The sequence below is a fragment of the Erythrolamprus reginae genome, chromosome 1 (assembly GCF_031021105.1).
Source record: "Erythrolamprus reginae isolate rEryReg1 chromosome 1, rEryReg1.hap1, whole genome shotgun sequence".
NCBI lineage: Eukaryota > Metazoa > Chordata > Lepidosauria > Squamata > Dipsadidae > Erythrolamprus > Erythrolamprus reginae.
Window position 1 is genome coordinate 183,666,918 of NC_091950.1, and position 14,847 is coordinate 183,681,764.

General features: G+C 41.7%; 1 protein-coding gene across 1 annotated transcript in view; it reads left to right on the forward strand.

Moving 5' to 3' along the window:
* SLC4A10 (solute carrier family 4 member 10) overlaps positions 1-14,847 on the forward strand; it is a 219,760-nt gene that overhangs the window by 35,197 nt on the left and 169,716 nt on the right. Inside the window, exon 2 of the mRNA XM_070731642.1 lies at positions 14,294-14,386. Coding sequence (XP_070587743.1) covers positions 14,294-14,386 — 93 coding nt within the window. The remainder of the gene's footprint in view (positions 1-14,293; positions 14,387-14,847) is intronic.

Here is a 14,847-nt window from a genome sequence, read left to right on the forward strand (position 1 = left end):
CTTCTTAATGTACATTTAAGTCAGTGGTGGGTTCCTACGGATACGGTCAGGTATGCAGAACCCGTAGTAAAATTTTGATCCCCCCCCCTTTTTTCCCCCTTCTTGGCTCTGGGTATGTTTTTCCTATCGCAGTAAATGAGGTTGAATGTGTATAATTTTAGAAGAGCTGTGCATGCATGTTTGTTTACATACATATACAATATATAGTCTTTACTCATGGTCACACATGCCCTTATCACCTTGAAGTTCAACTGCTGCAATGCTGTCTGCATGGGGCTACCTTTGAAAAGTGTTCGGAAACTACAAATTGTCCAAAATGCAGCCGCGCAAGCTATTATGGGCCTACCAAGATATGCCCATGTCTCTTCAGCACTCCACAGACTGCATTGGCTGCCAATTGGTTTCTGGACCCAATTCAAAGTGGGTCCAGAGTGGTCCTACATGGCATAGGACCAGATTACCTGCAGGACCACCTTCTGCCACACAAATCCCAGCGCCCTGTCAGGTCCCACAGAGTTGGCCTGTCAACTAAACAATGTCGTTTGGTGGGTCCTAGGGGAAGAGCCTTCTCTGTGGTGGCCCCCAGAGATTCGCACTGCCCCCACCCTCCTTGCCTTTCATAAGAACTGGAAAATGCACCTATGTCGGCAGGATTGGGATCACTAGACCCCAGGCTCTGCCCAGTAAATATATTGAATGTGACAGAAAATTTTTACAAGTAATTATTCTATTAATTGGCTTAGAAATGTTTTATATTGTATCTTTTTATCAAAATGTTGTGAGCCGCCTCGAGTCCCCGGAGTGGGGCAGCATATAAGTCAAACAAACAAACAAACAAACAAACAAATAAATAAAGTAGATAATGTATATTTTTGTGTGCCTATGTGTAATAATGTACACATATGGCATATATACATAGAATTAAATAGTATATTTTGGATGTTCAGTAATAGTAAATAGATAGGGAAATTGTGACTCTTTTAGGCGAGGAGAGGCCAAGCACCCTAACCCTAACCTAAACCCTTGACGTGAGTGATGTCAAGTTGGCCACCTTTAAGCCAGTCACATGATGTTTAAGCCACACCCCCGTCACATGATCATTAAGTCATTCCCACCCACAGCTACTTTATTTTGTGGCTGTGGCTTGCCAGCCATTGGACCACCTGGTCCAATGGCTGGCAAACCACAGCCACAAAATAAGCCACACCCACAGTGTGGTAGTAAATTTTTTTGCAGCCCTTCACTGATTTAAGTTGGAAAAACATGTACAGCGATCCCTCGTTTTTCATGGGGGTTGCGTTCCAAGACCACCTGTGAAAATGAAAAACTGCGAAGTAGTGATGCTATATTTACAAAATAAATATAACATTGAAATATGTAAAAAGCATGGTACCCCCCCCACCCCGATGCCGCTTGCCCCTCCGCCGCCTGCCCCTTGCCCAGTGCTCCTTTTTAACCTGTGCCTTAAACCAGGAGAGAAGGAGTGGAGACGTATGTGTGTGTGTTAGAGAAAGGCTTCGCGTACTCCATCCAGTTCTGTCCTCGCAGTTCCTACACCGGACTCTCCTCTCCGGAGCGATGATGGATCTTCCACCAGCACTGTGTAAACAACATTGCCGGGCTCAGGCAGCGGGGCGGTGGAAGAGGAGGCAGTGGAGACAGTGGAGGCAAGGGGCTTGCAAGTGGCCGCCCCCCCTGCGGCACAAGGCGTTTGGGGCATTCGGGGAGTTGCAGCAGCGAGCAAAGCTGCCTGCCCGGGGAAGTGCCGCGTTTGAAAAGCTGCGGCTTCAGCATGGGAGGAGGGCGGCTCGGGGTTCTTCTCTCTCTAACCTTGCTCTTCCTCTGGATCATTGTACAAGAAAAGAAAAGCCGCGGCTTGGTTTCCATGGGGGTTGCTACTTACTGCTACTACGGGTGTGCTGTGCATACAGCTTCAGGTCGCTACCGTGCATGCGTGTGTGTCCCAGCAAGATTTTGCATCTGCGCTTGTGCAGGAAGCAAAATCATGCGAGAGGATGCGCGTGAGAGAGAGATGTTGGCGATTTTTTGGCTTTCGTGCATGCGCAGAAGCAAACAAATTGCCCAAATCTCTTTTGTGCATGTCCTCTCAGAAGATTTTGCTTCCTGCGCGTGTGCAGAAGCAAAATATTACTGAGTTGCATGTATGTGCATGCCGGACATCCTTAGCTGTGCGCGTAGCTCTTGTTTTACTACTGGAGCGCAGTGTCACCCGTTACCAGGTAGGAAACTGCTGCTATCAATGTTCCAAAGAATCAATAAACTGATATTTCTCCAAGGAAGAAAAACTAGCCTAGTAAAATCTCCAAATATGGCACTGTAGTAATCTTCTGATAATATAATTATGCTGAAATAAAATGTATCCTTAAAATTGAATTGGCTTCCAGAAAATATGCTTAGGATTCCTGTGTATGACTTTGTAAACGCAGGTATAGTGTTCTTGTTAGTTCATGTGAATCTGTTTGCCAAGGGTTTCTTAGAATGTGGGACTGAAAGGAAAAGGAGAATACATTTTTTGAAGCTCAAAATATATTTATGTCATTTTATTCCTGGAATTGCAACTCATGCTCTTTACACTGTAACGAGGACATCTCTAGAGGCAGCCATTTTTAGCTGATCCCTTGTTGCCCTGGAAGCAATCCCTTAGTTCAGTTTTCTTGCTAGACTCCTTCCTCAGATACCCATGGTAAACACACAGCACAAATGAAATGATTATCTAGGAATTATCAGTTATTAATGATGACCTGGAAGATTCTGTTCCTGAGTTTCTTTTTTCAGCACTATTTCCCAGACGCACTGCTGGCATTCTAACAACTCTCTGACAAACCTCCCACAGCCGTCTGTCAGTTCTCAGCCATCATTTGGGAATTGTTCTTCAAACCAATTCTAATATAAGCCTTTATTAATAGGCTTGATGTCTGCACCAATCAAACGAAGAATTCATTAATTTTGCATCCAGTACATTTCAATGTGAACAAAAGTACCATATGGTAGCACTCGACTAACTAGATATTGGAAAGACTTCTGAAGTGTATGTTGTTCCGCAGCTTCCTTTCCTCATTTTCTTAATTTGTGAAGAAATATTTTAACTTCATGAAAAAAAGCTTGTGAAGATAATTATCTCGTCTGGAAATGAAGAGTGGAAATATCTTGGACTTTTTGTCCTCTGTTCTCTTTGCTGTTACTTTTCTTTCCAGGAACACCTGGATAAAATAGTATGTAACCTGGAAGTCTCTCTGAATTCATTCATTAAAATTCAGGAATAGTATTCAATCATGAAATGCTTACATGGCAGAGAAACACTGTACAGTGTTCCCTTGATTTTCGCGGGTTCGAACTTCGCGAATAGTCTATACCAGTGGTCCCCAACATTTTTTCCACCAGGGACCAGTTTCAGCATGACAATTTTTCTATGGCCCGGTGGGGGCGGAAAGGGGTGTGGTTGGGGGCGGGATTAAGCATGGGGGTGCTGGTCCTCCCCGCCCCTCTTTCCCGCCATCGCCCTGTGGCTGGCAGAACCTGCCTCCCAAGCCCTCTTGCCCAGCGGGGGCTAAGCACTGGAGACAGGGGGTCAGGCTGGCCCTCCTGCCTCCCCCCAGCCAAAAACGCAAAAGCGCCCCGCGGCAGAAGCCAAAAGAGGCTTGAGCCTCTCGGTCCTTCCCGCCCCTCTGTCCATCGTCCTGTGGCCGGCAGAACCTGCCTCCCGAGGCCTCTTGCCCGGCGGGAGGCGAAGCGCTGGAGGGAGGGGGTGGCGGCATGAGGGCCGGCAGCTGCTGACTCCACGGACCGGTGCAACATGCCCCGCGGCCCGGTACTGGTCCGCGGCCCGGTGGTTGGGGACCCCTGGTCTATACCATGGTTTTTCAAAAAATATTAATTAAAAAAATACTTTGTGGGGTTTTTTTCCTATACCACGGTTTTTCCCATCCGATGACGTCCTACTTCATCGCCAAACTAATAATTTTTGCAAATAAATAACAAAAATAATAATTATTGTTAATAAATAATTATGTTTATAAATATCAGGATCACTAAGTGCCTTATTCAATGGTGAGTACCAGTAATAATGGTGAGTAAATGGTTGTTAAGGGAATGGGAAATGGTAATTTAGGGGTTTAAAGTGTTAAGGGAAGGCTTGTGATACTGTCCATAGCCAAAAATGGTGTATTTACTTCCGCATCTCTACTTCACGGAAATTCGACTTTCGCGGGCGGTCTCAGAACGCATCCCCCGCGGAAATCGAGGGAACACTGTACACTGAGGGCATATGCACCAAAGACAAATTCCTTTTGTGTCCTTTTGTTTCCTTCCTTTCCATGGTAGTTGGTAATTTATCCATTATTACGCTGGAGCAAGGGGAAAGTGTGGATGAGCCCAGAGATTATTTTTCTTTCTTTCTCTCTTTCTTTCCTTCTCCATTCAAGGCTCCTTCTAGGCAAGTACGTTTAATGCCATTTTATCTGTAGATGATTTATCTTCTTCCTGTCACCAATGGTGACTGAACTGGAACAGTGAGAGAGTGTTCCTTATCTGCAGTTTAGAACTGGCTACTCTCTTTGCATTCAGACTTTCAGAAATTTGTTATTTCTTTGAGCAATGACTGGGTTTTTTGTGTGTATGTGTGCTGCTATACTTTTGAAGCATTCAGCATGAAGCACAAATTATAAATATATTTTCCAGTTGAAATTGGTGGGACTTAAAATATATGAAGATTGAGAGCCATTCATTTATAACCTGATGGGCAGCAGCCCATGCTAACTTTAGATGGGGAGGATGATATTACTCTATCTGTTATGAATTTGGCTCCATCATAATACAATATTTGCCACAGTTACCAGAAGTTTACATGGTTCTCTGTAAACATAACGAAGTAAACATATTGAATTAATTAACCAGAGATCTAATTTGATTGAACACTGCCCCGTCATAGTTTTTAAAATAGAATATTGTATATGGTGAGAAGAAAAAGCAACATATTTTTGCTGGTACAGATTCTGAAATGTTGGTAGATACACTTTCACCCATAAATATGTATTTCCCCCTTAAAAACTGAAAGAGAGTGACTTTTTATTGCTATGGAAACCTTTGGTACATAGTACAGTGGTACCTCGAGATACGAGTTTAATTCGTTCCGGACCTGGGCTCTTAAGTCGAGCAGCTCTTATCTCGAACGACTTTTCCCCATAGGAATTAATGTAAATAATTTTAATTGGTTCCAGCCCTCAAAAAACTCACAAAGTTAGTCTAAATTATGCAGAAAGACATGTTTTTAATGAAGAAATGTACATGTACATATAAATGAATAATGAAGTTTCTTTCACTTAACTTGTAAACTTTCTTAAACTTTTAAATTTACATATGTTCAACTTCTCTGCCACCCAATCCTGTAGGACAGAGGTCCCCAACCCTTTTTGCACCAGGGACCGGCTTTAAGCGATCAAGAGAGGAATGGGTGAATGAATGGACGGAGGGTGGGAAGGAAGGAAGGAAAGAGGGAAGGGACAGGAACAGAGGAAGGAAGCAAGGAAACTTATGAAAGGGGAGAGTAAGAGAGGAATGAGTGAAGGGAGGGAGGGAGGGAAGAAGGTGGGAAGGAGAAAGAAAAGAAGAAATAGAGGAAGGGAAGGTAAAAGAGAGAAAGAAAAAGAGCAAGAAAGAAAGAAAGAAAGAAAGGGGGAAGGGACAGGAACAGAGGAAGGAAGCAAGGAAACTTATGAAAGGGGAGAGTAAGAGAGGAATGAGTGAAGGGAGGGAGGGAGGGAAGAAGGTGGGAAGGAGAAAGAAAAGAAGAAATAGAGGAAGGGAAGGTAAAAGAGAGAAAGAAAAAGAGCAAGAAAGAAAGCTGCAAGCACACCCCCCGAGCCCCCCAGGCCGGCTGCAACCTTTTAAAACACGCGCGCCGCTTCGCAGCTGTCTCCTGAAGCCGAACGCGGAAGTTAGCGTTTGGCTTCAGGAGACAGCTCCTTGGCGCTTGTATCTCGAATTTGGGCTTGTAAGTAGAACAAAAATATCTCTCCCCTCCCAGCTCTTATCTCGAGTTGCTCTTAAGTAGAGCAGCTCTTATGTCGGGGTTCCACTGTATTACAAAATGTTAAGGGATGAAAGTTTGCATAGAACAATGCTGGTTGATTATGGTTAGTGCTCTATCTCAGACATGTTTTTGAGTTTGCTATTGGGGTTACCAAGCATTTCTTCCTCCGCATACTCTTTAATGTAATTATATCATTTGCATGATGATACATGATGGGTGAATTGTCTTTTGCTGTCCCCCTCTTCCAATAGGTATGCATTTCCCTGGCATTGAATTTGCTTCCCCCCCTCAAATTGCAGTTTTAAAACTGTAAAGCAGGCATTCCTGAATTGTTCTAAGCATTTTTGTTCAAATACTGCATTCTAGAGAAACTATTTGTTATAAAAGTCATAGGTTTGCAGGGGTGGATATCATCAAATCCAGCTCATCCTCAGTTCAGAAATATTGGAATTAAACATCTCTGATAGTTTTTCAAAAATTTGACATTGAAAGCCCCTTGCCCCCTTGTCCCAAAGACACAGGACATATTTAATTTGAGTTACAAGTTGGAAGATTGTCCCCAATGTGTTTTTCAGAAGACAATTGGACTTTCTTGTTTTTCTTTAAAGAAATTTTGCTTCTCATCAAAAAGGTTCTTCATCTTAAAAAGACTTTTTAAAATTTTCTTCCTTAATCCCTTGCATTCATACTCAAACTTTGCAGTCTTGCCCAGTTCTAAAATTCTCAGTTCATTTATCTTCTCTTTTTTTCAGAGAGAAAGCTGCTAGAGTTTATTCACCTCTATCTCATTTCACCCTCACATTATCAGTAGCGAGTAGGACAGAGTACAGTTAGAAGTCTTGTTCACATCTGTATTTTTTAAAGTTAGTTTCACTTTAATGAAATATTTTTCAAATTTGGATTTAAATAAATGGATTGGATTTCAATTTTAAATATGATTTCTTTCACAGGTTAGTCTGCTCCACAGTTGCATGTATTTTAGGGCTAAATTAGGATATTTATTCTAAAGAGATTTATCCAAAATCTCTTTAACTTTCTGCTCTTTAGTTCAAATCCTCTTTGGAGCAATGGAGATAAAGTTGTGGTTGAAAGTGTTGGTTCAGTGGAAACAAGATCTTTCTACCATACCAGTTTATCGTTAAGCAGTGCTTTAGGACTAGAGACATCTAGAATCGTGAAAAAACATTGCAGGCAATCTGACAAAATGGGGAAGAACTGTCTTGTTTACAAAATGGCTGCCATAAGACATTGCTCCCGTTACAAAATACAGGCTTGCCCTAAAAAACTACTTGGAAAATTGCTTCTAAGCCAGAGGATCTTTGTCTGCATATAACAGAATGAGGAAGGGATTAGGGGGAAGTACAATCTGCTTGAACTTTCTGGAAATCTAAGCAGATCTCCTGTCATTTTTAAAAATAATGCTAATGGCTGGCACGTTGCCATTTTAAAAATAACAATAGTCCCCTTGGAGTTTTTAAAATAATTTGCCTGGCGGTTTGCTGCATTGTTATGAAACCTGTACCCAAATACCCTGACATCTTTCTACTGTTGAAGGGAGGTGGGTGGAAGGACATAAATGGTCCTTACAAGCAAAGCACTTTGCCTTCGGAAACCGCAGCTGCCTTCTGTGCCATTTCCTGTGGATATTTCTGAAAGCCGTATGAACAAGCTTTGCTAAAATCGAGTTCCTCCCCTCCAAAATGCAAGTTCCCTCTTCCTTCATCCAGAAGGGTGGTTTAAATTCTTACAGAAGCCCAGGCAGAGAAGTAAGTAAGTAAGTAAGTAAGTAAGTAAGTAAGTAAGTAAGTAAGTAAGTACGTACGTATGTACGTACGTACATACATACATAAAATACTGTGAATTAGCCAAAGAGAAAGAGAGCCAGCAGTGAGCAGCTAGACGGACTGCAGCCTATTAGCGTCAAAACCGTTTTTGCCCTTGGAACTGGTACAAAATAACATCTTATGTAGTGTGACTGATTGGAAAAAAGAAAGTGTGGTGGAGAAAGGATTCTGTAAGTTGGTGCCTGCTGCTAAGTTCAGGGTTATAACCTGTCACCTCTACAGAAAAAGAGCCTGACCAAACAGCCAGACTTGAGGCTCTGCCCCAGTTATGTGTAAAATAATAATGATAGTCATAGAATATGTAACAAAGAACATAGAATCATAGGGCTGGAAGGGACCTTGGAGATCTTCTAGTCCAGCCCCTTGATAGGAGACCTTATGCCATCCCAGTCAAATGGTTATCCAGTCAATTTCTGAAGCCTCCAGTGATGGAGCAGTCACAACTCCAGGAGGCAAGCTACTCCATTGACTAATTGTTCATACTGAGGAAATTTCTCCTTACTTCTAGGATGGGTCTCTCTTTAACAAGCTTCCAGCCATTACTTCTTGTCCTGCCCTCTGGTGCTTTGGAGAATAAGTCAATTCCCCTTCTCTGTGACAGCCCCTCAAGGACTGGAAGACAATTATCATGTCCCCTTTTCAGTCATTCACTTTGATGGGTTAAACATACCTAGTTCCCTCAACCATTCATCATATAATTTAGCCTCCAAACCTTGTTTGCTGCTCTTCTCTGCACACTTTCAGTTTTGTTCCATAGTATCAATCTTGTGAACTCTCAAGCTTCCTTTTCCTGCTATGGATTCAAAACGGACAAAGATTAATGTATGTATGTATGTATGTATGTATGTATGTATGTATGTATGTATGTAATATCATGTGTGTATATGTATTATGTATATCTATGGGTAGATATATATTTTCTGTTGAGAATAGTCAACACAATTTCATTTTTAATGTGTGCCAATGTGTTCACAGTAAAAAATGACAAAGGTTATTTATTTATTTATTTATTGTATTTATTTATTTATTTATTGTATTTATTTATTTATTTATTTATTGTATTTATTTATTTATTTATTGTATTTATATGCCATTCACTCCAAAATGGACTCAGCTTATCCTCTCCTATCCCATCCCATCCCATCCCATCCCATCCTATCCTTTTACTTGGACTTCAGTTTACAGGTACTTGGATTTCAGTAAGGCATTTGATAGAGTAGACCATAACTTATTACTAGAAAAAGTAGAAAAATTTGGGTTAGACAGCAACATCATCAGATGGATTCAAAACTGGCTGACCAACTGCACTCAACGTGTAATGCTCAATGGAATTGCATTTACATGGAGGGATGTATTTAGTGGAGTACCCAAAGGCTCTGTTTTAGGCCCAGTACACATCAACATCTTCATCAATTATTTGGACGAGAGGATAGATTGGGAACTCATCAAATTTGAAGATGACATCAAACCAGCAGAAGATAGGCTCAAGATACAGAAGGATCTTTATAGACTTGAACATTGCCCGCTATCTAACAAAATGAAATTCAATGGTGAAACAAATAGGTTCTACATTTAGGCAAGAAAAACAAAATGCACAGGTACAGTATATGTGGTACATTGCTTAACAGTAGTAACTGTGAGAGGAGTCCTAGTGGACAACCATTTCAATACGAGCCAGCAGTGTGCAGCAGCTGTTAAAAAGGCCAACACAGTTCTAGGCTGCATTAACAGAGGGATTGAGTCAAGATCATGTAAAGTGTTAATGCCACTTTATAATGACTTGGTAAGGCCACACTTGGAATATGGCATTCAGTTTTGGTCACCACGATATAAAAAAAGATGTTTAGGCTCTAGAACACCTGGGCAAGGGGCGGCCCACCCACTGTCTGTGACCGGCTTGCCCGCTATCTGTGACCAGCTTCCTGGAGGAGGAAGCCATGGAGTGTGGGGGGGGGGGGGAAACAAGCGCCTAGAATGAACAGGACAAAAAAGCACCCACCAACAAGGCTCTCTTAGAGCCCCACCATCGCGGGACAAATCAGGGTCGCCCTTTTTAGTCTCATTTTGCCACAGGAAACCAACAATCCCTCTTTCCTCACGGCTCTCCTCTGCGGTGCCGGACAAAAGGCAGCGGGTTGGGATGGGGGGCAGTTGCTGAGGCTCAGGGGGAAGCAGCAGCAGCCCAACTGCGCCTGGAAGAGGCTGGGCAGCCGAGAAGGGGGGGGGGGACAACAGCCCAGAGGATAGGATGCAAGGGCAGAGGGCTGTTTGGGGAGGCGGCAGTGGGCTGACACAGAGGGGAGGAAGACGGGTGGGCGGCTTCATGCCGTATTGGGTATTATTGTGCCATAAGTGAGTGTTATTGTGATAATGCGGGGGCGGGGCCAGCCGGGAGTGAGGGTGTGGGCTGCTGGGGTGGGGCAGCGTGAGTGAAGAAGTGAAGGGAGGAGGGGGAGGAAAGCAGAGGGGCAAATAAATAAATAAGGAACAGGGGGGAGGTTTGCGTTCTTTGTGTGTCTGTGTGTATGGGGGTGGGTGTAATTTGGGAGAAAGAAAACAAGGAAGTGGGTAGAACGGAGTTAATTATATTAATTAATTATATTAGTCCGACCCTCTAAAACCATCCCAATTTCTCATGTGGTCCCATGGCAAAATTAATTGCCCACCCCTGCTCTAGAAAGAGTGCAGAGAAGAGCAGCAAAAATGATGAGGGGACTGGAGACTAAAACATATGAAGAACGGTTGCAGGAACTAGATATGTCTAGTTTAATGAAAAGAAGGACTAGGGGAGACATGATAGGAGTGTTCCAATATCTCAGGGATTGCCACAAATAAGAGGGAGTCAAGCTATTCTCCAAAGCACCTGAGAGTAGGACAAGAAGCAATGAGTGGAAACTAATCAAGGACAGAAGCAACTTAGAACTAACTAATCAAGGACAGAAGCAACTTAGAAGCAACTTAGAACAATTAGCCAGTGGAACAGCTTGCCTCCAGAAGTTGTGAATGCTCACTGGAAGTTTTTAAGACGATGTTGGATAATCATTTGTCTGAAGTGGTGTAGGGTTTCCTGCCTAAGTAGGGGGTTGGACTAGAAGATCTCCAAGGTCCCTTCCAACTCTGTTATTCTGTTCTGTTCTGTTCTGTTCTATTCTATTCTATTTCCATTCCATTCCATTCCATTCTATTCTATTCTATATTCCATCCCATCTCATGTTATCATTCTAGGTTTTCATCACCTTTTTAATATCATGATGACCAGAATGGGACATGGTATTTCAAGTGTGGCCTCATAAGTGCATTATCACTTCTCGTGATCTTGATGTTATCTTTCTGTGGGTGCGTCCCAGAATTGTATTGGCTTTTTTGGCAGCTTCAGCACATTGCTGGCTCATATTTAAGTGTGGGTTCACTAAGAACCCTAGTGAACCCTCACAGTTACTACTTTTAAACCTGGTACCACCTAATCTGTACCTATGCATTTGGTTGTTCCTGCCTAAGTGCAGGACCTTATTTTTCTCCTCTGAACTGCATCTTGTTGGAGAGGGCCCAGGGCTCAAGTTTGTCAAGATCCTTCTGAATCCTGAGTCTGTCTTCCAAAGTATTAGCAATTCCTCTCAGCTTGTGTGAAATGCCTTCTCCCTAAAAGGCAGGGCTCCTCTACTTAAAAAAGAAGGAAAACAAAATGTTGGCAATTTGAAATGATTTAGCAGGTTGCTAAGCAGCAAACTCTTATCTATCAGTTCCAAACAAAAATAAATAATAATACAAAGTAGAGTGGGTTTTTTTTTTTTAAAAAGAAGAAAATACAGTGGAACCCCGACATAAGAGCTGCTCTACTTAAGAGCAACTCGAGATAAGAGCTGGGAGGGGAGAGATATTTTTGTTCTACTTACAAGCCCAAATTCGAGATACAAGCGCCAAGGAGCTGTCTCCTGAAGCCAAACGCTAACTTCCGCGTTCGGCTTCAGGAGACAGCTGCGAAGCGGCGCGCGTGTTTTAAAAGGTTGCAGCCGGCCTGGGGGGCTCGGGGGGGTGCTTGCAGCTTTCTTTCTTGCTCTTTTTCTTTCTCTCTTTTACCTTCCCTTCCTCTATTTCTTCTTTTCTTTCTCCTTCCCACCTTCTTCCCTCCCTCCCTCCCTTCACTCATTCCTCTCTTACTCTCCCCTTTCATAAGTTTCCTTGCTTCCTTCCTCTGTTCCTGTCCCTTTCCCCTTTCTTTCTTTCTTTCTTTCTTTCTTTCTTTCTTTCTTTCTTTCTTTCTTTTTCTTTCTCTCTTTTACCTTCCCTTCCTCTATTTCTTCTTTTCTTTCTCCTTCCCACCTTCTTCCCTCCCTCCCTTCACTCATTCCTCTCTTACTCTCCCCTTTCATAAGTTTCCTTGCTTCCTTCCTCTGTTCCTGTCCCTTCCCTCTTTCCTTCCTTCCTTCCCACCCTCCGTCCATTCATTCACCCATTCCTCTCTTGATCGCTTAAAGCCGGTCCCTGGTGCAAAAAGGGTTGGGGACCTCTGTCCTACAGGATTGGGTGGCAGAGAAGTTGAACATATGTAAATTTAAAAGTTTAAGAAAGTTTACAAGTTAAGTGAAAGAAACTTCATTATTCATTTATATGTACATGTACATTTCTTCATTAAAAACATGCCTTTCTGCATAATTTAGACTAACTTTGTGAGTTTTTTGAGGGCTGGAACCAATTAAAATTATTTACATTAATTCCTATGGGGAAAAGTCGTTCGAGATAAGAGCTGCTCGACTTAAGAGCCCAGGTCCGGAACGAATTAAACTCGTATCTCGAGGTACCACTGTATGCACTTTGTAGAGTCATTTTTTTTAAAATACAGGGGATATAATATATTTTATTTATGGATAAAAGTGTGTGGAGTTTGATCTGCCCTTGAAGAAAATAATTACAGTTTAATAGCCTGGGTTTGGAACAGGTCACTGTAGAGGCTACAAAATGCATCTTAAGATTCACAGTGAATATAGGTGGCATGCAATTAGATGTACTGTATACATAAATTTTCAAACAATGTATTTTCAGTGCTTGCACATTTATTGTAACAATATAGTAGTCAGAACAGGCTTTTACACTCATACGGCATCAAGTTCCTTTTGAGAACTCAGCTGAATTTTGAGAATTTGTATGATGTAATATTGTGCTTAGAATTTCTTTGTCAGGCATCTTCTATGTGCTGCTGCTCTAAAACATTTTTCAGTGACACAGAAAAGACATTTAAGGTTCCTGGCTAGGAACCACTAACTGTGGCTCAGAAGTCAATGGATGTAGTTTTGAACAACTTATTTAATGCTGACAGATTTTCAGCGACTGCAAATACCTTTGTATTCTGATACTATAGAATACAAATAGAATACCTTTCTATTTGTCAATCATTTATCAATTATTAGAGTGGCCTTTGACAAAGGCAAGTTGGCCATTCCTGTACTAAATAATGACTTGTATACTTGTTTAGTATTATGATGTACTAAAGAATAATTTATCATTATATGTGCCTGAGACCTTTATGTGTTTTTCTGTGCTTCAATAGACAGGACATATCCAAGGAGATATGATACTATGCTGAGCCAAAATGCTTTGTAAACCATGATCTGTGATGTAAAGACCCTAACAAATATGTCTTGTTCCAGAAATTGTAATTATGATTCAGCACAATGTGTATATCCAACCATACTCTGCTCTTTTATGACATGTCCATTAACCTTCAGCAAAATGAGAACTATGAGGGTTTGGAGGGTTGTTTCATAACACTCATACAGCTACTCATACCTATCTGACCCTTTGTCTTATCCAGTAATCTCTAGTACTTTAGTATGATCCTTAATTACTTTTAAAATGGGAAATAATTAAATAGTGTGTTTTACCCATAAATGCTTTAATCATTTTAATCATTATCTAGAACTGAACTTTTATAGCAATTAAAGAAAATTGAGCTACTTGCCTAATCTGTTATCATACTGAACCTTGTGGGTTCAGTACAAAACCTTAAAATGTTACTGTGCTCCTCAACAAATAATGTTGTCTATCATTTGTCCTTTTTGTGGCTATTCAAATAATGTGACTTAATCAACTGAAAAAGAATCCAAGTATCTATTTGAAAACTTATTTTGGTCGGTAAGCCACTCCCACCCAGTCACATGACCTTTAAGCCACCCCGGTCACATGATTATCAAGCCACTCCCACCTAGTCTCATGACTATCAAGCCACACCCACACAATAAGCCACGCCCACAGTGTGGTAGTTAAATTTTTTGCAGCTCTTCACTGGTCTTATCCTGATTATTTTGAAGACAGGCAATAACTTTTCCTGTGGAGTCAGTAATGTTTGTCTTTGCTATGTTTGTTCCCGAAGCAACATGCTACAATCACCCCTTCTTCCATACAGTTATTAGAGGAGCACAGAGATGAAGACCGGAGGCAGGAGAATGGTCCCCCCTCTGGAATCTGCTATCCAAACTCAACAGAATATCACTTCATGGTAAGGAATCAGGATCACCCTGAGAATAAGCTTATTTGATGTCTGAATTGTTTCTGGTTGCAATAATGGAGAATTAGGATAGCTCAGGATAGATTTGTTGATATTGTCTGAACTTGTTTTTCTCCTAGAAGACATTTCATTACCGGACTAGGCAACCACATCAGTGCACAGTATTTTTGCTCATGCAGATGTATCACCAACCCAAGAACTAAGAGAGAGAATAAGCTGTTCCAAACACACATGGATTTTTCTGTTGAATCACCCTGATATACCCAAATATAGGAGGATTCGACAGAAAGAACTTATATAACTCTTCCCTGATACAAGCTGACAGAGAAGGAGAACCTGGCTTAGCTACTGCCTTATAGTCAGCTACTGCCTTAAAGGCAGAACACCCAGGTTCAAATCCTGGTAAGGGTATGGCTAGCTGATGAGAGCTAAATAGCTTGAAATAGATCTAT